Source organism: Pagrus major, chromosome 1 (assembly GCF_040436345.1).
Source record: "Pagrus major chromosome 1, Pma_NU_1.0".
NCBI classification, from domain to species: domain Eukaryota; kingdom Metazoa; phylum Chordata; class Actinopteri; order Spariformes; family Sparidae; genus Pagrus; species Pagrus major.
The window spans coordinates 35,524,394-35,549,111 of NC_133215.1; the positions used below are offsets into that span (position 1 = coordinate 35,524,394).

The following is a 24,718-nucleotide window of genomic DNA, read 5'->3' on the forward strand; positions in this document are numbered from 1 at the left end:
ATCTATCTATCTATCTATCTATCTATCTATCTATCTATCTATCTATCTATCGGTCTGTCTGTCTGTCTGTCTGTCTGTCTGTCTAAAGACCTGGCAGTAACATGCGACCAACTAAACCTCTGTTGTAATGGGCTGACTTGGTTTATGATTAAAAGCTAGCAAGCTGACAACTTGGCTAACAGCCAATAGCATGGTGCCCATTCCCTACACAGACTTGAAAAAGTCCTCCTCCCAGTGCTTCAAGGCTCCCCACTGTTGCTTTGAGCAGAGTCTGCTATCAGAGCTAACTCTTAAGAGTAAAATATGATCAAGTTTCACCAAAATCAGTGATAGCTGGTGCTGTGTGTGATGTACTGCCCTAAAGCGTTTCACTCTGAGTTTCAACCCTCTCACTGGAGTTATATAGTGCAAAAACAAGTGATAGGCGGCAGAGTGGCTGAGACAGAAACACCATTAAAGGGATAGTTCGGATTTTTTGACATGAAGTTGTATGACATCCTCACCATCAGTGTCGTGCATCAGCAGTGACTTTTCCCCCACTGCGTCCTGTGAGCCGAGGTCTGTCCCGCTGTTGTTGCTGAAGAAAGTAGTTACGGCTAGTTTGCGGGGTCACGAAGATAAAGCGTTTTGCTTCAAAAAACAATATCCGTTCAAAAGAGTAAAACATTTGCATCACAAAATCGTTTACGACAAAAAAGTCAGACCTCACGATCACCTGGCACTACTTCCCCTCCCTTCGTATCACTGCGCGCTTCCGCCTGTTGACACATGGCACCGCTCCGTCAGCTGTTTGCACACACTGATGGTGAGGATGTCACATACAACTTCATGTCAAAAAATCCGAACTATCCCTTTAACCCTATTACAAGACACTGTAACATCAAAAGAACTTTGAAGCTGTTATTTTAAAGCAGAAATAGAAAACTTTTCAACTTTCCCCCTCCTAGTGTTTGCCTGTGGTATTGTTGCTGGCGCCACTGTTGCAAAGACAGCGCTAGCAGCATGGCTAAATGTCCAGAGCAGAAAACAGCTGTAAGATTCCCAATTTGCTCTAAATTTGAGTAAAACAGGTGGTTGTACTAATAAGTAGGCAGGTTTTATTACTTGCTGATCTACTAGAAAGAATGTCTAAAGACTTGCTGGTAAGGGAGAGCACATCAGTGAGGAAACAGACTTTGGCATAACACCAGAGCGCTCTCCATCAAGTGAATGCCCCTCCGTTCACTCTTGTTTCATCTCGGTTACCTCTTCCTCTTCACCTTCTTTGCCACCTCCATCAGCAGGATTCTTTTTCTTTTGCAGTGTAGAGTTTCCACAGTTATTCCAGTTGTTCTACCGTTACCTGGGGAGAGCAACCAGGGACAACAATGCCTCTTCCTGTTTTCACTGTGCAAAGGAGGACACGCTTCTCTCATACCATAATTCAAACATTATTTTTCCTGGAAAATCAAACCTGGCAGCAAACCAAATAGCTTAGTGAAAGTGAGGTTTATAGGCAGCCAATCTGTGGTTGCCTACAAACTGTGTCAATCAGCTGTAGAAAAATGATAGTGTTAATTTTCTACAGCCACTACACTGTGCAGTCAGAATTTATTTAAGAATTTAAAGCACTGAAGTTGTCCATTGTCAGTTTGAGGTAAAATGGCTACATGAAGTTGCTTAACTCCTTATTGGGCCTTGATTTCTTCCAAAGTGGTTGTGATACTATAAATCCTGCAGGTGTTGATCTGAGATTTAAAGTAGATGTGAAAACAACTACATGGATGTCACTCTGCACAGTGAAGGTACAAGAAGCAAAACACATATGAGTGGAGGGGGACTTAAAGTTACAAAAGCAGGATTTCTGACTTTCATAATGCCTGAATCACTAACCCTTTGGTTCTCACCTCCTTCCTGTTCTTCCTGTATTTCTTCCCTAAGTCCCTCCATCCCTCCTGCAGCCTCCTCTCCCTCTCTCTCTGCCAGTCCACATGTCGGTTGTCCCTCCTCCTTGGCAGTTCCTCCCTCTGTCCCAGGCAGAGCTGGGCCCTCTTTTCTCCAACTCCAGCCCTTTCTCCTTCTCCCAGAGCCTGTTCATGGTGCCCCCACATGGCCGGGCACCCAGACCAGGCCTGCAGGCTTCATTTGGCCCTTACTCAGTTACACAGGTAAGGGTTAAAGGTACAGGACAGATGAGAGTAACTGTTTGATGAGTTGACTGAAGATGGCAATGTACGCTAATCCTACATCAAGTGCTGAAGCTAACCAGCTACACACCTGTCTTTCTCTTTCCACAGCTCATATCAGAGCCTGTCCTCCCATTCTCTCCCCTTCTGTCCGCCTCCCTCCTTTCAGAGCATGTGGAGAGAGAGAGGGATGAGAGTGGGCAGGAGAGGTTTAGGGTGAGGACACTGTTCCACAAGCGGGGCGACACCAGCACCCGAGGGACCTGCATCACCCTGCATGCCTTCAAGGAGACAGAGGAACACAAGGCGTCCTGTATGACACAGGTAAGAAACAAGGTTCTCTCAGCTTAGTGCATCTGTCTTTCACAGTCATTCACTTCGCCATTTCATCTTCAATCTGTCCTGGCTGTTTCCTAGCCTCCTCTAGGGCTGTGCGTGGTAACTCTTACACTGCCCAGTGACTGGTTTGAGGATCAACACACCAACCAATCGCTTCAGTGGCACAGTAGCTTCCACCCTCGTCGCCGAGTGCAGAAGCGGGAACGGCATCATCACAGCAACTTTGTCAACCGTCAGAGTGCAACTCCTCCTTCATTGAGGTGAGATCTTAAAAGTTAAACATTTTTTACTAGTTCACTTTCATTATCAGCCAACTCGATTGGAATGGGTTAAAATAGGAATGTAGAATAAACACAGCATTTATGTTTGGTGTCTAGGATCTGACCTTGTCACTCCCCACAAAGAAACGTCTCACTCAGTATAGCAGAGAGTGGGGAGTGACTATAATAATCAGTGCAGACTGGCAGGGTAGGAGCACGGGTTGCTAATGTTTGCCTGACAGTGTCCAGGTAATGAAGCAGTTTTCTTTTTTATTTGATGACTTGATTGATAGGTGAAGTTGTAAATGAATTGCGATCGCCTATGCTTTTCTATCTCCATCAGATAAATGGCAAATGTTATTGTGATAATACCATGATTGCCATGGTATCATAAGAGAAACCACGAAAGCTGAAGACACCATATTGGAAAAGACTGGTCCCATCTGCTTACAGAAATGCTATTGATGACAACTGATGAAATATTAGGGTCTTGAAGGTTATTCCCATTTCATAGGGGGAGATTTAAACCACTACCCCTTGTAACTCTGTTCTGAGGGGCAAGGGGACACTCAACGACGAAAAGGAGGGGTAAAAACTGGGATTAAGCCTAAGAGTCTTCAGGTGGATGAAGGGTTGTGGTGCGGCTTTTCAAATGCTGTATGAACAGCAGCAGTAACAGCAGATAATTTAATCAGTGACAGCATAGCTTTCAGGTGAGCAGTGTGGCAGCAGGCAAGCAGCAAGAGAGGGACCACTCTCTTGCTAACCCACCAACACCACTTATGGCTTAAGTACACTGACGTGATTAAAAGGGTGAGTTGGATTTATGTTGCAGTGAAGAGGCTATGTGCTGGTCTTTATCAGAGGTGGGGTCCTACATTTGAAGTTTTTTCTCTTCCTCACTGTTCATCATTCCTCTCATTGTTGCCCCTTGTGGCCATCGGATGTAAAACCAACCATTACAACAGTGGTAGTTCTGCCCTCCAGCCTCAGGAGGGAGCCTCTTACACAATGTATTCATGCAACGCATAAAGGCAAAAATGACACAGTCAAAAACTTACTTCGAAAAAAGACTTTGAACTACTTCACTAAGCTTTTCTGCATGAACCATAGTCATATTCAAACAGTGTTGGGCAAGTTACTCAGAAAGTGTAATAATTAACTCTTTACATATTACTCTGGTAAAGTAATAATAGTACTTTATTTATTAGTATCAAGTACCAAAAGTAATTAGTTACGATCAGAAAGGGATCTGAGGGGGGATGAGGGAGACGCTGTCCCCCTAATTAGCAAAGTGACCAAAATGTGTCCCCCTTGTGAACCAGTTCCTCTCCATCCCCCCCAGATCACTGACAGGCTGACCACTGTCCTTAGTTCTCACATGTCCCACCCTACTCTGTCTCATTGGTTGCGTTATCTATGTTTGACTCAAACTGTCAACTCATACAGTAGCTCTGGTAATGTCTGTTTTTGGTGATTTTTGAGCTGTAGTTTTGCGGATAAACACACAGACCTCTTCGGCCTCTCTCTCAGTCTTCTGCTGCTCCTGTCTGGGTCACTCATCCTCCCTGAATGCAAGAGTGTCTCTGGGCTCCGCTGCCTGCGGGTTGCCCTGCCACTGCATCCGGCCTGTATATAACTAACGAGTCTAGAGACACTGCAGCTGCGACAGCCAAAGTGACGGTGTGTTTACCATGGCAACTATGGGAAACAATCTGCTGTATCAGCTCCACCGCTGCCTGCTTGCCTTTTCAAACCAACTACGAGAAAATCACAAGCAAACTTGCCGCCCTATCAGATCCTTCAGTAATTTACATGTTGTATTTTTTTGTGTTTTGCTGCTCGTACAAAGTTTGCAAGAGACCACAGTGTTTTTTGCATCTTTGATTGAGACAAACTCAGTGAGACTTTCCCCCATCCTCCATCCTTCAGCGTTTTTACTAGTAGCCGACATGACCTGCCTTGACCTGCAGCATGCACACGTCACCATAAAACAGTCTACCTAGGACAAAAAACAAATCACGTTCTGCCAACGCAGTAGTGCTGCGTTACTTATTATAGTAACTGTACTAGAAGCACGGACAGGGACAGGAAGAGATTAAACAAACTGGTTAGGAGGGCCAGCTCTGTCCTGGACTGTCCGCTGGAGTCCATAGAGGTGGTGGGTGAGAAGAGGATGTTAGCCAAGCTGACAACAATCATGGACAACACCTCTCACCCCCTGCTCCAGACTGTGGAAGCCTTGAGCAGCTCTTTCCTCAGCAGACTCTTACACCCACTGTGTAAGAAGGAGCGCTACCGCAGATCATTTATCCCCACAGCCATCAGACTGTTTAACTCAAGCACTACCTGAACACTTTCCACCCACTTGTTTGTTTTTTGTAAATATCTTGTTTTTTTCTATTTATTTTCTATTTAACTTTATGCATATTTGTCTGATTCTTTTCCTGTACTTGTTGCATCTTGAGCTGTTATAACAAGTGAATTTCCCCGTTGTGGGATAAATAAACCCTATCTAATCTAATCTAATCTAATCTAATCTAATCTAATCTACTATTATTAGTGATTTAAAAATTGTAGTCCCTCACACTGCTTGTTACTGGGAAAAGTAATAATATTAGAGTGATATATTACTACTGAGTAATGCATTACTGCCAAACACTGGTTAGGAAAACTCTCTCACTCCAACAGCATCTTTTTGTGTCTGTTCAGGTGAACATTCTAGCACCTGACTGTAACATCACCAATCTTGCTTCAGTCACACTGACTGCTTCCCATTTTGGTTGATGAGTCTTTGCTTTAACAGGGCATCTAACATCATGTAATATATAAATAAATAATTTATTTTTTATTTCTGTCATGTAACACTGCTTCAACAGCTGTTGTAATTTCCCGCTAATGTTTCACATCTGTTGTCTTGATGCTCTGCTGTGTGAAATTCTTTTTATTCTTGGATATCGTTTTTGTAAATTAAACTTGCCCACGATTGAAGTCAAACAAGCAACCTTACATGGAAATGTAGGGGAATCTATTATGCTAATGATCAAATATAGCAAGTTTAGTGAATCCCACTTTGAATATGAAGCCAACTGTCTTTAAACAAGAGGAACTGGTCCAGTTATAACAGAAATATTTTGCTTGCACAGATATGTTTGAAACAGTTTCCATGGAGCCTTGTTTTCCCTAGAGTCATTGGTGATGCTTATCCTTTTAGGTCTGTTGTTTTACGAGATTAATATACATCTTCATTTAGATACCAATCAGCTGTTAATGGAGACACCCGGGTGCATGGGCCACGGGCCTTCAGGTACCAACGGGGTCCTGTGAGAAACCAAATACAGCTTTACTACTCCTCCTTTGACACAGTGGCCGACTTCGAGCTGACACAAGGGTACGTCTGTAGTGAGAGAGACTCTTTGACTTTTGAGTTTTTTCATTGCTGCTCAAGAATTAATTTCTGTCTTTCATTCTCCAACATCTGTTGATCTCCTCGTACCCACTGACCATCCATTTAGATGTGTGGAAGACAGAGCAGCTTCTTCCCCGAGGCAGCTCTTCCATATCAAAGCAGTGACACTGAAGGAGAAGGAGGAGAAAGAAAGAGAGGAGAGCAGGACCAAAGAACAAGAAACCTGTTTGAGCGGAGAGGAAGAGGAGGAGCTTAACCTGGACTCCCATGTCCTGATTAGCTATCACAGGGGCCTGTCTCTAATAGGACAGCCAGTCAGAGTGTCTGTAAATCTGAGAGCCAACTTCAGTGCTGAGTTTGTTGTCATAAGGTGAATACAAAATGATATTTCAACCCTACTTTCACCTTCTAAAAGGGACACTTCACCCCAAATCATACTTATTCTCTTACCTGGGGTGCTATTTATCCATCTAGAATGTTTTGTGTAAGTTGCCAAGTTTTCTTTATATATCAGCCATTGAGATATCTGCCTTCTCTCCAGTATAACGGTACTTGATTACTCTCCGCTTGTGTGATTGAAACTCAATAGCAATGCCTCTCAGAAATTAAGCAGTTATTCAAGATAATCCACAGACCTTGTTACGAGCAGTTTCAAATAAGGACTGTTTTCTGTCTACCAAATTACACCTGCCAACCATATCATGGCACAGAAAGAAGCTTGCATCTACTCATGGATGAGAGGATAGTGCTTGTGGAATTAATGGCGTCCTCAGCTGAGCTGTAACATTAGCCAGCTTAGTTAGCTAGTTAGCTAGCCTGTCATCCATGAGTAGATGCACACTTCCTTCTGATGCTAGTTGTATTGATTGTTGGGATTAATTATATATGCTCGCTGAGGTACTTGGCTCAGTGTTTTATCAGTCCTGTGCCGATGACACTCAACTCTATTTATTTGTTAGGCTCAGTGACGTCTCTCATTCAACCACTGTGCACAAATGCCTGGCCAAAATTATGAATTAGATGTCTCAGAAATTGCTTCATTTAAATCACAGGAAACCTGAAGTTCTGTTTTTCTCCACAGATCAGGTCTTTACAAATGTTTTAGATTACCAACTGAAATCTGATAAATACATCAGTTAGTTGTACCTTGGTCAAGACTGAAAACATGAGGAGACTGTGTTCACTGTCCTGTGTCCCAGTCAGTGGAACAGTTTCCCCCTGGGAAATAGCTCAATGAACTTTTGTTGGTATTAAAAGTCAGAAATGGACCTTTCTCAAAGCATTATTGTGCTTGAGTTGTGTGAATTCGTGGCACCACTTTATAGTTGTTTCTATTGTGTTAATTATTACTGTGCTACTTTCTCTTGTTGTAATGTTTGTTTCTCACTCATGTATTGCCCTTTTAACCTTTCTATTCTTCAACGGTTGGTCATCTAGGTTTTTAAGGTGCTATATAAATTGAATCTTACTCACTTACTTCTTTGCATGAAACTGCTCATAACAAGGGTCTATGGATTATCTTGAGTACTGGAGACATGATTTCTGGGAAGAGATATTGCAGTTGAGTCTTTCAAATGTGTTTTTTCGCCACTTTGAGCACCAGCAGCTGAGAGCCATCTAGTTTTCCATTATACTGGAGAGAAGGCAGACATCTCCAAAACTCAGCAACTCACACCACAACATTTAGATGGATAAACAGCATTACAGGTAAGAGGAAAATGAGATTTTTAAATTTGAAAACGCTGATGATGTGTATCACACTGTATCACTAACTGCCAACAAACTCTCATAGGCTGAAGGTGAAGAAGGGCTTGGTGTCGATGGTGGCCCAGAGAACTCTGACCTCTGACCTTTGGGCAGTGACTCTGGAAACAAGCCAAGGCTCCAAACACGACGTGCTGTCCATCTTCTGCCACAAACACAGCACACTCAAACAAACACACAAGTAGGTCAAGAGTTTAATTCCACCTCATTTCAGTGTTTCAATAAGCCATTACATGCAAATATGCAGATGAGAGAATGGAGCAAGTTCAATTTGCTAATCTCACGATAACTAAGCAAATCACCTGCAACTGTACCAAACTGTACATTTAAAGGCCACACAACCTCCTTCCAATAAGAAACAGTTCAGGTGCAGAGAAGCTGACAACAGTAATCGTATTTACTGTATCAGAACTTTTCCCTTTTCTAGGTACAATCACTTTTGCTTTGAAAGTAGCCTTATTTAATCACTATGTAACCAAGGTAAACAACTGGCGGGTAAGTCTCTGATCTCTGTTGCCCTGCAGTCCCACTCTCCTCCAGCAGGTGGTGTGTCTGTCAGTCGACGGCCTGAGGCAGAGTTTCGGTGTTGCCATGGCAGTGCCTGCTAACTGGTGGGTGGAGTACTCTGGGCGTAACAACCCTCTATCGCCACACAGTGCAGGAGTGAGCATCTTCTCATTCGCTGATCGTCACATCTTTGGAATCGCTCCCATTACAGAGGTGCTTCATTCACTCATTCATTCAATCAATCACAACCCAGGATCATCATTTTCAATATGTATGATCCTTAAAGGTCTATCTAATCTGAATTATTAAACATCACTTTGATTATGTGTTTTCTTATACTCTGTCATCAGGGTAACACAATAATCAACACAGCCATACTGACCAACCAGCGGGTGTCACTTCCTGTCATTGTCCTGGCCATAAGTCGTGATGGGAAGGTGTCAGACGTTACATCCGCAGTCACATGTCGCTCCACCAACGAGAACACCGTCAAGGTTTGCCTTGGATAAAAGTGTCATGTAATGTAGTGTAAAGGGTGTAACATAGTCAAACACAAAAAGATCAGTCAAAAGATTTGAACCCTTGTCTCAGTTCAAGGATGATCTTTGGCACCAAACTTCCATTTCCAAGGTCAAGAATTAACTAATGCTCAATTTTATCCGTCTTAGCTTATCTTAGAATAAAAGCTGGAAGCAGGAGGATAATGGCTGATGTTAACAAAGATAAATAACAGTGTATTCATAGTAAAGCATATTTATTCCAAAAATAAATAAACACAAATATTGTCATATTGTGACCTCTCCCAAAAGGCAGATGTTGTTATCTCACATGCTATCAAGGGTAAGTTTCAACATCACAGTATTCTCCTGTCATACAAAACTGTGTACTGACTAAAAGGAACTTTAATCATATAATTATTCTTCTATTGATAGACAAATCTGTAGTATTTCAAATGTAAATAATACATATGGTGTCTGGGATACTGTTTATATCATGTTAATGTCATTATTGAAGGAAAGAAGTAAAACATTGATATAAAACAATAATGTATGTACTGTACATATTTCCTTTAATCACTGGTGTAATTGGAATCTCCTCCATTTTTTCTCCATCTGTCCATATCCATCTCAATTCTAACCACAGGTGTCCAGTGATTGCTCCACCCTCTTTGTGGATGGCAGTGAATCAGGGTTGGGTAACACCTGTGCAACAGTGGAGTTTCTACTCGGGGCGCTACATGGCTCTGTGTGTCTGGAGGTGTGGGCTCCCTCAGTGCCCCTGCGAGTGTCCTTGTCAGACCCCGTTCTCAATGCCATTGATGGTTGGAACCACTTCACAGAGAGAGGGTAGGAGACAGCTCCAGTGTGTCTTCACTGTGGTTTATTCAGCCTCTTTATAAGCTTTATTGGCTTGAAGTATTCTCTCAGTGGCAGCCACATTTGTTTTCTTTAATGCACAGGCAGTGAAACCCCACTGGACTCTGGCAAAATGAGAAACATGCAACAGAATAATCACTTGTTTTTGTAACTTTTCACTAAAGAGAATATCCACGATGATGAGCCTTAGATCACAGTGTTAGCTAAAGCTGGAACAGCTTGAGGAAGGTTGTGATTTTTTATTTCTCTTGACCAAAATATAGTTTAGCTGGCTGTAGCCTACATATAGTGATGTGCAGATATACATTAGGAATTTGTAGTGCCATTATCAGTCTGAAAGGGCTCTTAAAGGTGCTTTCTTGTAAACAAACAAAAGTCATGTCATTCAGCATTACTTGCTAAACACATTGTGTGTATCCTTGAAGTATTTCCTGCCTCATACAACATATAAAGTATGTTAAATCCAGCATCAATAACATCCATATTTTCCAGTTCACTTAGCTGAACAGCCAATCAGAGTCATTTCTCTAACTAATGGACTCCTCTGGCATGCTCAGTCAGCCGAAAAGTCACCAACAAGGGCTGACTCGTGTTTGGAACAAAATCTAGGGCCACAAACACCCACCAACGGCCCCAAAATTGGCCCTTACTCCAAACACTGCTCACAAGAACACTGCTAATAGAGGTCAGTAACCCCACAGGAATCCAGTAAGGCTTGTTGAGGCAGAGAGCTTTACTCTCAGATTTTCTCTCAGAGATCCAAGGTTACTATGAATAACTTTATGTATTCTACTCACAAACATTGAGTGTTTCTCCTCAGGTGTGTGCCGGTGTATCAGCGCTCCTCAGTCCAGGTTCTGACTCAGTTCACAGCTCAGGACTCCAGCAGCCGAACCACATACCTCCTGGGTTCATCGGATTGGTTTGTGGATGTTACAGAGCTGGTTCTTGACTCACTGAGAATAGAAGACCCTCGAGTGGCTTACCTTGGCGCCCAGAACAACCTGATTGGTTTACAACCAGGAAAGACGTCACTCTATGTATGGGACAGTTGTGCATCAATTCAGTTAGACACCTTCACTTACACAGCAACATCATCATTATCATTATCATCATCATCATTATCATCATCATCATCATCATCATCATCATTATCATCATTATCATCATCATCATCATCATCATCATCATCATCATCATCATCGTCGTCCTTATTTCTCTCTCCCTCTCTCTCTCTTTGTGTGTCTCTCCTTCTCTCTCTCTCTGTGTGTGTCTCACCCTCTCTCCCTCTCAGGTCATCTCTGAGCAGTGGGATGGTGTGCTGGGCAGATGTGACATCACTGTGACCTCTGACCCTGTTACCCCTGGTGACCTGTCTGTGCAGGTGGTCAGTGGCCTTGGCATGTCAGTCAAAGCGAGCCCTGCCCACCCTTCCATCATCACAACAACAGTGACAGCCTACAACATCCTGTACAACCACCACCAGGTGAGAGGAAGGGTGATTTCTGAAGCAAAAATAAATCGTTCACACAGAGAAGGCACTATAAATGAAGCAGGGATCCAGATAATAGCACTGAGGTGTGGCCAGCACAAGGAAGTTTGTTGAAGGCGGGTTCAAGTTACCATTACTGTAATGGCTCACATGGTAAATTAAGCATTGCATGTACATTTACATCGCACTAATTCCATCAATACAACAACTTAGGCATGACATGCTCAATACTTTGGTCCAGACTGAAACTTGACTATCGGGCTGACATGTTTGGCTGCAGCAGTGCTGGCCGCAAGGGGCACCGAAAAAACTGAGTGAAACCACAGTGGAGCGTACTGTGTGAATGAATAAATTCAGTCTGGCATTGTGCACCAGTTGAAAACACTTTATTTCATCTGTGGATGCTGACTGTTAGACGTAATAAACACAACGTTCATATACTTTTGCCTGCTCTATTTAGCTCACTACAGAAACACACCGCCATCCTCACATGTGCACCACCATAACCTCAACACTACGCATACCTCACCTGGGTCAAAGGGAAAACTCTTTTACCATAAAGTACAAAGTAGCAGGAAAAAACATGTTAGCACGGACGATCACTGTAGGACCAGCGTGCTTAACCTACTGTGGCTCAGGCATGACCACGGATCAGAGGTAGAATAGAACAGGTTGGTAATGGGGCATGTTATTTGGCACGGCTAAATACCATGCCCCACTACAGAGGGAACATAATGGACATTTCTTTGTGTAGCAGGGTTTCACTTGTGGTCAGTTGGTTTAGTCTTTTGCCCCAGTTTAAAACACACAGTAATGATCTGCCTCATATAACTGATCAGTGGACACACAAGACCATGTAGTGACACTCCCACATGGTAGTACAAACCTGCAGCGTTTTGTCGCACCACCTGGTTTGGTCTGAATAGTCTAACAGTGAGTCAATCATGCAGGTGGTCATTATTACCTGACACTTCTCACTGTTGTATTTGCTGCTGCAGCTCCCTCCACTACCCCAACCTCCTCCTCATGTGCTATATTTTTCGTATCACCTTCATCCACAGTTGTAACTTTCTGAAAACCAGCAATCTAATGACTCTGAGCATGCTGACTACATGTACTTGGCCGCGTGTGCCAAGCTCTCTGTAAAACATGCCTTTTTAACATACTGCACACAATTGCTTCTGTGTACAACTGAACACAACACTATAAAAGCCTCTAAGAAGGAACAGGAAGGACAGTGTGAAAGTGTGTGGCTGTGACAGCAAGCTTTACACCCTGCTGCAATGCTTTTTTGCTGTGAAGCTCCAGAAGTGTTTTGTAGAATATGAAACTTGTAGAGTAGATAATGACTGAATTTTCAATTTGGGCTGACCTGTCCCTTTAGGATGTGGTCAGCCCTTTACCCAAACTACTACGTTTCAAGCTTACTGATGCCTTCAACGGTTACTGTCAGCACATTTCCTGCACGTTTCCCATGTCACAACTACAACAACTACAAGCAAAGGGAAGGGTCATGCCTTTTAGACAGTGGAAGACTTTTAATGTAAAACAACGCTGCAGGGAGTCTTGAGTTTGAATGACAGCAGCTTAAAACTGAAAAAGAAAAAAAAGAAAGAAAAATGGCAAAGCAGAATTAAGGAAGGTATTTCTTTTCTATTTTCTATTTCTGACTGATGTGTATGACAGGACAGGTTTTTGTACTGATGGAATGACTCTCATACATTGTGTATGTATATTCTACTTAATTTATCAAGACAACCAGGAGGAAGTGTTTGTAAAACAGGAGCAGAAGACAGAGGTTTTACTAAAATATGATCAAATGTGCTCATAATAACAAGTGTAAGTATGAATAAAGACCTGGTTCTTTCTGAAGCTGAGGTAAATTTAGGGCACTGTTGAGACTTCACTGTTGGCTGATAGTTGAAAACAACTGGCTAACTGTAATGTATTCGCTATGTTTAAAGGAAGAATGTGAAACAGTTAAGAAGACAATGACTTTAGAGATGTAATAATCTTTCCATCCATATTGTGTCTCTCCAGGAGGCGTCCATCAGCGTCTGGCTCCAGTTCAGTGATGACACCGCCTCCCTCCTCTCCTCCTTCAGTGACCTTCCCTTTTTCCTCCGTCTCTCCTCATTGGCTGAGACTGTGGTTGTGGTGACGCCTGGCTCTAACCAACGCATCTTTGCCCAGGGTGATGGAGGTGGGCCTTTACTGCGTGCAGAACTTCTGGTTTCTACCTGCACTGAGAAGCTAATCATCTCCAACTCTATCAGTGAAGGCGACAGTGATTGGATGGAGACAGGAGGTGGAGAAGGCGGGACCAGGAGGCTGGCGAGAGGATCTGGTTGGATAAGAGTCAACCTAGACCTAGGCTTCCTGCAGCCAGTAGGGGACACGAATGACGAGGGCGAGGAGTTTGAGTTTGACATTTCAGACACACTGGTTGAGTCAGACAGCGACATCTATGCATCGAGCTTTGACGAAGACGAAAGTGGGAATGTAAGCAGTGACTACTCGGACAAAATCAGTGGGAGGATGACCAATAGAAACTGGAATAGGGTGGGGAATGGAGGGATGGTCAGTCGAAACAATCTGGAAAGAGCTGTGCTGATGCCCAACCAGGAGGAGGGCGCGGTGTACTTCTCCCCGAGCCATGAGAAAGAAGGAGAGAGGAAGGAGGAGGAAGGACAGGGAGCTCAAGAGCTCGAGCTCGGTGTGGGAGCTGTCCTCTCTCTGCTGTGTCTCTCTGCTGTCCTCTTCTTGGCAAACTGTCTGCCCTGCGCCCTGCGGGACAGGAGGAGGACAATGAAAGAGGCAGAGAGGGAAGTAGAACTAGAGGGAGGCGCAAACGAAGAAGAGGCGGAGGAAAGGAGGAAGACAGAAGAAGAGGACTGGGAGGCAAAGGAGAGGAAGAAGACAGAAGCTGAAGACAACATAGAGCAGCAGCAGGCGGAGAATGATAAAGAGGAGATTAAAGAAGTAGAGATCATTTGCTGATGTGTGAGTGATCAAACTGTATCACCCGTTCAAACCACAACATTACTCTCATAGACAGTTTACAGTTTGTGATCACTCTGCTCAATATTTATTTGTTACCCACAGTGGAACACTGACACCACCTCATTTTGGTGTGACATCACTTGTGATGTGGCAGCAGAGTCTGTTGCCCTTTAATCCAGGGCTGACGTCAATTAAGGGAACTATCATTTTGCATCCTTACAATACAAGAAATGGTCTTGTATTTGTAAATTGTCTTTTGGCCTGTGGCTCACCATTAAGTTTCAGTTTTGACCCTCCAAGGGAAAACATTTTGCCCCCCCCAGTCACTCTAGCCCTGATTCAGTCCATCCATAAAGTGTGTTTTGGTCCATGTGTTATCACTGGTTACACACATTAATGGGCCTGAAAACAAGCCAATAGATATTTAATTGCTTCTGCTAAACAAATGAGAGTTTGGAAGATTACGTTTCAGAAATATATAGATACATATCCAGCCTCACTCGTATCTTTTTTTGTGAACTGATAAAACTGATAAATCATGCTTTGTTAAATCTTCGCAGTCCCTATGAGAGCATTGAACGTCCCATACAATGTAAATATGTTGAATAATTACTTTATATTTAGAAATTATGTGTTTACTTCTAAACCTGATGTTTTATTTTCAGACCACATTGTATGTCGTTTTGTCAGTTGTATTGTTGCTTTCATATCAGTGTGTCTAAAATAAAGCATGCTGTATTTGATGAAATGGAGCTGTTCAACATGCAAAACAAGGAATAAAGAGCAGTCATGGGTGAGTTGACTTGTGTAGGGCATGGGGCTGTGTTGGATATGAGTGTAGCCTAAATTATTAGATCATTATTATTATCATTAAAATATTAACTATGCTAGACTTAATCAGAGTAGATTTTTTCTGTGTTTTGCTACTGTATGAAATCATAACATTGAAGAAGTTTGAGACAACAACAATGTGGTGACATTTGAATTTTATCCGAATATACCTTCTGTGCTTTCTACTATGCTAATAAAAAAATAGGCTGCCATGCCCTCCAGAGGCGTAAAGGTGAAACACGACGTATTGAACGTCAGGCAGTACTGAGAAGATTAGGAAGGTGTCTCCAACAAACATGTTACAGCATGTGTCCGCAGAAGACAGGCCGCCGTTTCACGTAGAACTGGTGTGATGTGATGGAGGATAACATGATATTTCAGCCAGGGCTGCAGATTTGGGAGCTCAAATTCCGGAGGTGAAGTTAACGATGTGTGACGTAACCTCATGATGCACTGTTGTATTATTATCTAGTCGCGTCTGAAATGGTTAAATGGCAAACTTTTAACTTAGGAAGTCGCCCTACGAGGTGAGAACGTAGCCTAATAAAACATGTCAAAATAGTTATCAGAAATGCAGGCGCGAGTTAATTTAAGTAGGAGAACGTCTAGAGGTAATACCTCGTGAGCAGAGTGGCGCAGCGGAAGCGTGCTGGGCCCATAACCCAGAGGTCGATGGATCGAAACCATCCTCTGCTAATTTTTTCCTTCGCCTTTAAATTATGTTTAGTTTTATTATACATAATAATTATTGTATAAAGACACTTAAATTGTAATCGATACTAGTAAAACATAAATTCCTTGCGCGGAACAGTATCAAACGCTTTGCAGTGACAAGTGACAAAAGGTTAGCTTCATATCCACAAGATCCGGTGCACATCTGTGAACCATTATGATGTCGTTTTGTGACTCAGAAAAACGGGCCACTTTTGTTGAACAGGGAAACTAACTACACAGAAACTGCTGCTACTGTGTGACATTTAGCTAACACCCCCTTTTTAATGTGGCTCATTCATTGTGATGTTTCAACCAAAACCTAACTTACATGTGGTAAAAAGTCTGGAGTCCTGTAAAATCATTGGTCTCTCCCCTGATGGTGCTCAAGCTCAACACACATGCTGAGCTGATGGATGGAGTCTTTTACTTTATTTCTGTGACAATTAATGATAGGAGACCACCTCAACATAACAACTTTATTGTACATATCAACAAAATATACTTGAAGCGTTCACAGTAAAAAATCATCTCAACTACAGACCTCGCTGCTGACAGAGGTTCATCGTATGGTGGGACATATAAAGACAGCAAAAAATGAGGACAAAAGTACATGACTGACAAATTGTGACCATATAGTGTAATGTTAACAAGAATGTGTGGAATGGTGCTGAGTCTCTAAAAAGTATAAAACCACATTTCCCATAAACCCTAAAACCTACTCCTAATCCATCTTTTGTTTTGGATTATGCTGAATCTATGTAGAGAACTGTAACAACCGCATTGGTCTAATTTGTTTACAGTAATTATACTAATGTCTCAAAATTATTACTTATCTATAAATTACATTAATGAAAACACATCATAATGACATCTTTCAGAGTCATTTTAATAGTCACAATGAGAAGATTTTGGCTTGGGCTGGCACCATTAAAACTTTTTGAACAGTCATATTGTCTGTGTTATTGAACCATATGCAGTCAGACCACATTCTACTAAAAAAATATCTGTTTCCAGTTGGAAGGTGAACTGGTGGTGGCACAACACCAGGGTATTTTTTTCTACAACCGAGCAGTTAGAGGAAGACCAGAAAAAAATGTTAATCCCATTAAGTACAAGTCAAGTAGAAATGACATTACTAGCAACAATTTTCCAAAGCACACCATAGGCTGCTGGAATTTCTGATGTGCTTTCATTGACTTTTAGCAGATCAACTTGCAGACACTTGAAAAAGAAGAATCACAGTCAACATTGTTTCTACAGTCGTTGTATAGGTCAGCTTATTGTTGCATGGTATTACAGGGCTGACGTCCAAATCAATCTGCATTCAAGCAACATTAAAGGTTCGGTGTGTGGGATTTAGGGGGATCTACTGGCAGAAAAATTAGTGTATAGTCACCTTAAACTAAGAATTGCTGTGTTTCTGTTTTATCAACAAAGGTAGAGGGTCTTTCCACGGTCTATCGTATTGCACCACCATGTTTCTAGTAGCTCAGAACAGACGAATCAAACACTACCCAGGTGGTTGAAGTCTGCAACACCACCGCTAGATGTCACTAAATCCCACAAACTGGACCTCTGACTAAAACAGGTGACTGCCTGGAAAAGCACATTCAAAACTCTATAACAATAAAACCTACTTTGGTAAATTGTTGTTAGTAATGTAAAGTACTAATGAATTGTAGTGTGTGAGCTTAAGCATAAAAAACACAGGTTTGGCCCTGTAACTGCGGGCCTATAGCTAAACAGTGTTTCTTCACAGACAAAAAACATCCGGAAAATATTAAAGACGGAATAAGTGAATATGGTAACGGTTTCACACTTTGTATTGTTGTACTACTATTCAAAACTAGGGTCTCCCAATCCAAAACAAAACAAAATATATTTGCCAAGTGTTGTGTGAGGAGGAGGAGGAGTAGTGCTCCTGCTAAGCTGCTCAGAGCCTCCGAGTCAGCTGCAGAGCCAGGCCTTCTGGAGGAATAAACACCAATAATCACATCAGATTCTGCTCTGATCCGACGGGAGGAGAGCTCAGAGATTACTTTTTAACTTTTGGGATTAAAAAGTGGATTTATCTTCAGTCCTGTTTATCAACCTGACTGCAGCAGTGATCCGTGGAGGTGACATCCATTGTCGGGTGTACACTCACACTCACACCCTCCCTAGCTTACAGCTACTGTAAATTAATCTGGTGATTAGGGGTGACTTGCGCTAGTAACATAAGTAAACACAAATTATCCCATGGTCAAACTTGATTCAGTGGTAGTGAATACATCATTAAACAACCACCATTGCTGATGAAAAGCTATGTGACTCAGGCAAAAATGTTTATGGACGAGGTAATGTTTTCCAGTTTTATTCATGTTACGTTTGGTCTCATTCTTTGACTTCATCCTCTCTGTCAGAGTGACAGGCGACCAAAGAAAATGCATCGTTACCTTAAATAAACTTGGGGACTTCTCTGAGCTTGAACAATGTTGGAAACATTTGGGATAATGTAAGAACACAACTTAACAAAATATATAACAATGTCTCGTCATTTTTAGACATTTCAATGCACTGTATATCTTTAATAATAAAGAAATGACAATGTGCCTCTGTGTTTGTGAATTAAATAGTATTAACTATAACAGTCCTGTCATCCACAGTCTATCTACTCTGTGATCAACCCAGACCTAACCCTCCCCTGGCCTGTGGGCCACAGCCTGTGGCAGACTGCTGGTGTGTCCTCAGGTTGCAGATCCAAGCAAACCTCTTCCCACACTGGTCACAGCTGAAGGGTTTCTCCCCGGTGTGAACTCTCTGGTGCTTCTTCAGGTTCCCGGCCTCTGAGAAGCGTTTCCCGCAGGTGTCGCAGCGGAAAGGTTTCTCCCCTGTGTGGACTCTCTCATGAGCCTCCAAGTTGGAAAGGCCGGAGAAAGCCTTGCCACAGGATCGACATACATAGCTCTTTCTGCGACGCTCACCAGGAACAATGCTGGCACCCTGGCTTTGACTGTGGTGAGCCAAGAGGCTGGCTTGATGCTGTGCAGCTATGGCCACCTCGAGGCTGGCCAATACTGCTGTGGTACCCCTGACAGGTAAAGCTGACTGTGGAGCCATCGTGGAGCTCATAGTCCTACTGGTTGAGCTGATACCAGAGATACTTGTTTTATCAGCACTGCCAGTGTTACTGACAGCAGCCGTGCTGGAGGACAGTGTGGTCTGTTGTTGCTGTGACATCCTGTTGGTGCTGCGATGCTGCTGTAGCAGCTGAGCCTTGGCACTTCTTATCATGGCTGATGTTCTGCTCCATGGAGGCTGGGAAGATGGAGCCTGCATCCTCAGAGGTATGGACACAGTCCCTGCTGACAGAGCTGGGAGCAGAGAAAACAATGTGTCAGCACACATCCACAACATCATTCTCTCTGAATGATTCAAACATGACACTGTACACACAAAATAAATGAGAATCCGCTACTGCACTGGACAGTAAAAAAAAAGAAAACACCATGTCATTTTAATGGTGCAATATGTATGTGTGATATTTACAATAAGGGCCAAATAATAAAGAATTTATTTATTATTTAAACAACACCAATCATTTAGAATTTTTTGTAGCCATTTCACAAAGTTTCTCCTACCTAAACAACTCTTAAAATCAGAAGATTTGTTAAGGGAGCATGGTGATATTGTGGTTACTAGCACATTGGTTGGATTAGTTGAAAGTTGTTCACAAACATCTGCTGTTGGCAGGTTAAATGGTAAATGGACTTGTATTTCTTTAGCGCTTTTACACAGCCACAAGAGCTAAGCCAGTTAAGACAGCCCAAACATGTAATTAACATTACAGTGAACCACATGGAAATCAGACAGCCTTGAATCCATTATGACTGTTGTTGTGGCTTCAGTTGAGTAAGTGGGCCAGGACACATGTACACACAGCTAAAAGAATGTGGTCATGTGTGGCCCAGACCATCTTTGAATGTGGTCTGAGTGGTCGGATCTCAAATGAGTGGTGTTCACAGGTGCACTTAGAGCTGTCCCCCTGTGATCGGATCACTAAGGTTAATGTTAATATCATGTCCGAAAACAGGGCCTCTGTGTCTAGCACTCCATTCAAAATCTTGAATTATATGATCTTTATTCATGTCTGTTGCAGCAGTTATCAGCTCCTGACATGATCATTTCTACAAACCAACAAGAAAAGAAAAAGAAAAACATTGGCACATGAAGGCTCTACAAAGGAGAGTAGACGATCCCTCACCTTGTGACACCGATGGCTGGATGTGGACTCTGGAATGGTCGGATTCAGAGGAAAAACTCTGCCCTCCACTCATCCTCACTGCTGAGGAAACTGATCCTTGTGGAGGCTGAAGAGCATTCTGAGGTTGTAGTTCACTCTCCACAATAATAACTCCATCCTGGTCACACTCTGCTGAGTCATCCACGGTGAAAGAACATGAAGGGCCACCAGGGGCCGATACAGAGTCACCATCAGGGGCCCAGCGGGTGAAGAATGTCTCCAGTTCAAACAGTGAGTATTCAGAGCTCAGAGGGTTGTTGTTACCGGATCTCTGTTGCTGTGTGTTGGGGCTAGCTGGTGTGTTGGTGTCTGGTACCCTCAGCTGGACTGCCACTATACTGCTAGGGTCTTGTGACTGAGGTGCTGCAGACTGGGGACGGGAAGGGGTGTGTGAGCAGAAGAGAGATGTATTAAAACCAGATGTTAATGACTTCAATCTCATCAGGATTCAGTTGGACACATGGGGAAACATGCTCCCTCACTTTCTTGTAGAGAGTTAGAGGAGGAATAAGGCCACTCTCATGTCTGTCCGTCAGAACGGAGCTGGACAATTCATACACAATTAACAAAGATGTAAAGATGAATGGATGTATCCACACCAGACATGATAAGATGCAAAGGGGCTGCTCTCACAGGTCTATACTATGTAATATTTATGTAGCATTATGCCAATTCAGCCGTTCATCACAAAAGAGGAATAACCTTGGAAATGCAATCTGCTTCTGCTGTTGCTCTCAAGAGATGTCAAATCCTGCACCACAGTAGTATAAACTGTTGTTCAGTGTTGATGAGTGGGAGTAATGCAACTATTTCTAGACATTAAGAGGAAAACTTAAATATAATACTAAAGCTAGAGGTTCTTAGCTTAGCTTAGGCTAAAGACTAGAAGCAGGGGGAAAAAGTTAGTCTAGCTCTTGACAAAGGTAACAAATATACCTACCACACTAGAGTTTACTAATAAACATGTATCTTGTTTATTTATTCCACACTCAATCAGATGACAAGTTGTGTTTTTATGAGGAATTACATGCTTCTATTTCGGGCTGGATGCACTGAATACCATGACCAGTTACATGACAAGTCCCCCTACAGCCACAACTTATCATCTTGACATTATATTTGTGTACTGATTAATCCAACAAGATATAATTAGGAAGCTTCAAAGGTGTTGATAGGTGTATATTTTCAGTTTGGAATAAGGCTTGCTGTTTTGGGGGGGTGGGGGGGGTGGGGGTGAACTGTTCCTTTAAGTAATTGAGTGGTTCCAGTAATGATTGGTCTATGAAAGCATGTAGTCCTTTGCCCCTAAAAAAGGCTCTTATAGTCCCAAAATAGGACAGTGTTGGTTCATAATGTGACTGTAGTGGTTTTTTTAATGTCTGGGACATCTTGATAACAGAATGACGAGCACTAATCTGCACAGACAGATGTCACCTCATACCCCACTGCTGTCATAATTCATCTCTGCATCTTGTCATGTTGTGACTGGAAAACTGCCACTCATGACAAGACTTCAATTGTAAAGGCTCACATTACACCACACAACACCATCTGATGGCTTCTCCTGAGGGTGACAGTGCAGAAATGCTCAAAGTGTCAAAAATCTAAAGGGGCCATTCTGTGAAAAGCACCTCTTCGCTTCAGAAATGTGGTGAAATCTATTCTACTTGAAGGCATATAGACATCTGTGTGAAATCTGTATATATGGTCATTATGAACTAGAACACTGTATTAGTTATAGACTTGATAATATTGTGTCACAATTTTGTAATGTATGGTTTAAAATAAAAACACAAATTCACAAGTTGAGTTTTAATCCAGTTTTAATGATTTACATTGCAAACTGTGAACATTCAGCAGGATTTACAAAATTGTGACACAATAGAAAAAGCCAGTGTTACATTAACAGTATATATTTAGGCTACAATGGCTTATATCTTACATAATAGTCACACTTTAAAAAGACACATTCCTCAAGAAGAAAAATATTCCTGTAGATGAAACAAAGAAGGTCCTGCATTACTGAGAGCAAACTGAATCCATTTCCACTGGAAGAACAGGATTAAAATATGTTCAAAATGTCACAATATTACTGAGCCAACATGTCCCCAAACTCACCATTCTGTCCTGCACTGAAATTTCTCATTACATCAGTGATTGCAAGTTTTCTGTAGTATCGGCTTGTTTTGTACATCTGTATCCATGACAACCATCAGCTAATTCAAATACAGGCCAGGCTCTGTAACCCTCGAACTACTTTTAATTATCTCCAATTCAGAGAGATCCTGCCTTCATCTGTAACAGGCTCACAGTAGAGACAAGCCTAATTTCCCTAAGAGTATTTGATTATTTGTGATTGTGTGATCACACGACATATACACCAACAGAAATATGTCATGCTTGCCACTCTGCTGCCCGTTCTAAGACAAATGCAGTTTTATTCACTAATTATTTCCAATCCAGGGGCGGATCTACTGGGGTGGCTCAAAAATGTCTGGCCACCCCAGCTGCTCGCCACCTGTCAAAAATATACGTATGAAAAGCTGTAGCTGGTGCAAAACTGTGATGTCCGATGAGTGAACGTGCGAAGAGATGACACTCCCTGCAGAAACAAAGAATTGGTAACAGATCGCCCCTGCAGCAGACTCTCCTGCACCTGGCCACACACAACAAGTACTGATAAATGTATGTCTTAAGTTGCCAATTTCAACTGGCTGAAATACAGAACAGCCAAAGAGGGATAGTGGCAGTGTTGTTTTGTTGTTTAGTAATACCAACTTGTGTTGACTGTGTGACTATACCGAAATTTTCACCGGTGCTTATGAGTGTTTCTGCATCGCCGAGTCCCTCCTCTCCTTGGTAGGCTTTTAATGTGAAACACCTGTCCAGGTGGCGAGATGACAGTGGCTTAACAGCAATTGAAAAAAATAAGCAACTGTCAATCAAGCACAGATTTTTCACATTAAAAGTCTCAAAACCCCTCCTGTTCCTGGTAGGCTTTGAATTTGAAATACATGTTAATAGTGTTGAGTTTCAAAGACGAAGTTACCGGAATTCATTTTTTACATTTCCTGAATAAGAACAGGTTTTCTGAAGGAAAGAGACAGTCTTCTCATCAGAACATTGAGTATGACATGACTGTACTGCAATGATGGAATTAATGTTGTCAAATCTGTGTGGACATTATACGGAATTTACCTTGTGGGCCTTGATGTTTATTAGGGACCAGCCTTTATTTGGTCACAATGGCTATTATTTGACACCATTTAAATACCTTTTTATTTGATAAATTAAAGTAATTTAGAAAACTGAAGAGCTATTTGTGTTGTTTGACACTGTGGTCGCTATCTTGCTGTTGTGTAAAATATAAAGCTTGTATTTCTGACTCTTTTTGAAACATAATAACAGCATGCTAAGATCTTGGTCTACATCTGTGGATGGTGTCTCTTTTGGTGTTTTTTCAGGTTGCTTGGATCAGAGAACCTCTCGGGGCAGAGCAAGCACTGGTACGGTCTCTCCCCAGTGTGAATGTTCTTGTGGATCTTCAGGTTCCAGAACTGTGAGAATTTTTTGCCACAGATACTACAGCCATACGGCCTCTCTCCTGTATGAGTCCTGAGGTGGGATTCTAAATTTGCTGGGGAGCTGAACGCTTTACTGCAGAACCTACAGATGCAAACCCTTTTCCTGGGGATTTTCTGCTGCATTTCAGCACTGCTAAAACCTCCCTGAACCTGACTTTGACCTGCATCCAGGAACTGTTGGGGCCCCTGTATCTGACCTAAAACCTGAACAGGGCTGGACTCCTCTGACAGATCGATAACAGGAGGCTGCTGCTGAAAGGACACAGAGGTGTGGAAGTCTATGGAGCTCTCAGCAGCCAATCCCCTTCCTGCTGAATTCTCAACAGCCAATCCCCTCCCAGAGCTGCCTGGCTCTGCTACAATGAGTGTGTTCGGCAAGTATGACAGGGGGACGCAGTGTGATGATGGCCCTGGGAGGCTGTCATCATGACAATAACTACCCCCCCCATTAGTCCACAGCGAAGAACGGCCATAGCTGACCTCTGAGAAGCCCCGCCCAGACTCCTGCAGGTCAGACAGCTGATTGGTGGAGACATGCGTAGTTTCATCAAATGGCATGCCTGCTCTATAGTCATCGGTGCTCGACTCCACCAACCCTGGAAACAAAGAGAGAGGTACTGAGTGATTTTGTGATTAAACTTGTCAGTGCTGGGTGGAGTGGCTCTACATGCAAACCTACTCCCTTACATAAACTACACAGAAAAGTTGTATTTTTTCCATTCCAGTTCAGAAATTTAGCATGTCTACCTCCATATCTCAAATAGTTGAATTATGCTCCCATGAGATCAGTAATCAGTATCATACTGGCCTAAAAAAAATCAGGTTCTTGGACAAACAGGAAATCTGTTTGGATGCCACTTAATTGTATATTTCCTAATTTTCCTATCTAGAAAAACTTGTTGATCCGATGTGACTAAACTGGTCTAAACTAGTGAACAATGAATTAATTTGATGAGGACATGTCAAATGTGTGGTTCTCAAGGAATAAAGCG

General features: G+C 42.4%; 2 protein-coding genes and 1 non-coding gene across 3 annotated transcripts in view; 2 read left to right on the forward strand and 1 right to left on the reverse strand.

Moving 5' to 3' along the window:
- The first annotated feature begins 1,759 nt into the window (after positions 1-1,759).
- On the forward strand, positions 1,760-14,312 carry tmem132a (transmembrane protein 132A). The gene is made up of 13 exons (XM_073474446.1): positions 1,760-1,784; positions 1,921-2,147; positions 2,277-2,489; positions 2,583-2,764; positions 6,072-6,149; positions 6,271-6,543; positions 7,966-8,118; positions 8,462-8,657; positions 8,795-8,938; positions 9,588-9,790; positions 10,641-10,860; positions 11,115-11,306; positions 13,353-14,312. The coding sequence occupies exons 1-13, from the start codon at positions 1,760-1,762 to the stop codon at positions 14,310-14,312; spliced, it is 3,066 nt and encodes a 1,021-aa protein (XP_073330547.1).
- Positions 14,313-15,770: 1,458 nt separating this feature from the next.
- On the forward strand, positions 15,771-15,842 carry trnam-cau (transfer RNA methionine (anticodon CAU)). Its single transcript has one exon. It is a non-coding gene; the product is annotated as a tRNA-Met (tRNA).
- A 480-nt stretch (positions 15,843-16,322) lies between these two features.
- The window catches only part of LOC141003226 (uncharacterized), an 85,652-nt gene continuing 77,256 nt past the window's right edge, over positions 16,323-24,718 (reverse strand). The window contains exons 22-25 of the mRNA XM_073474550.1: positions 23,572-23,779; positions 20,625-20,685; positions 20,104-20,512; positions 16,323-19,213 (exon numbers count right to left, since the gene is read on the reverse strand). Of these exons, the coding sequence (XP_073330651.1) occupies positions 18,522-19,213; positions 20,104-20,512; positions 20,625-20,685; positions 23,572-23,779 (1,370 nt within the window). The 3' untranslated portion in view covers positions 16,323-18,521. The remainder of the gene's footprint in view (positions 19,214-20,103; positions 20,513-20,624; positions 20,686-23,571; positions 23,780-24,718) is intronic.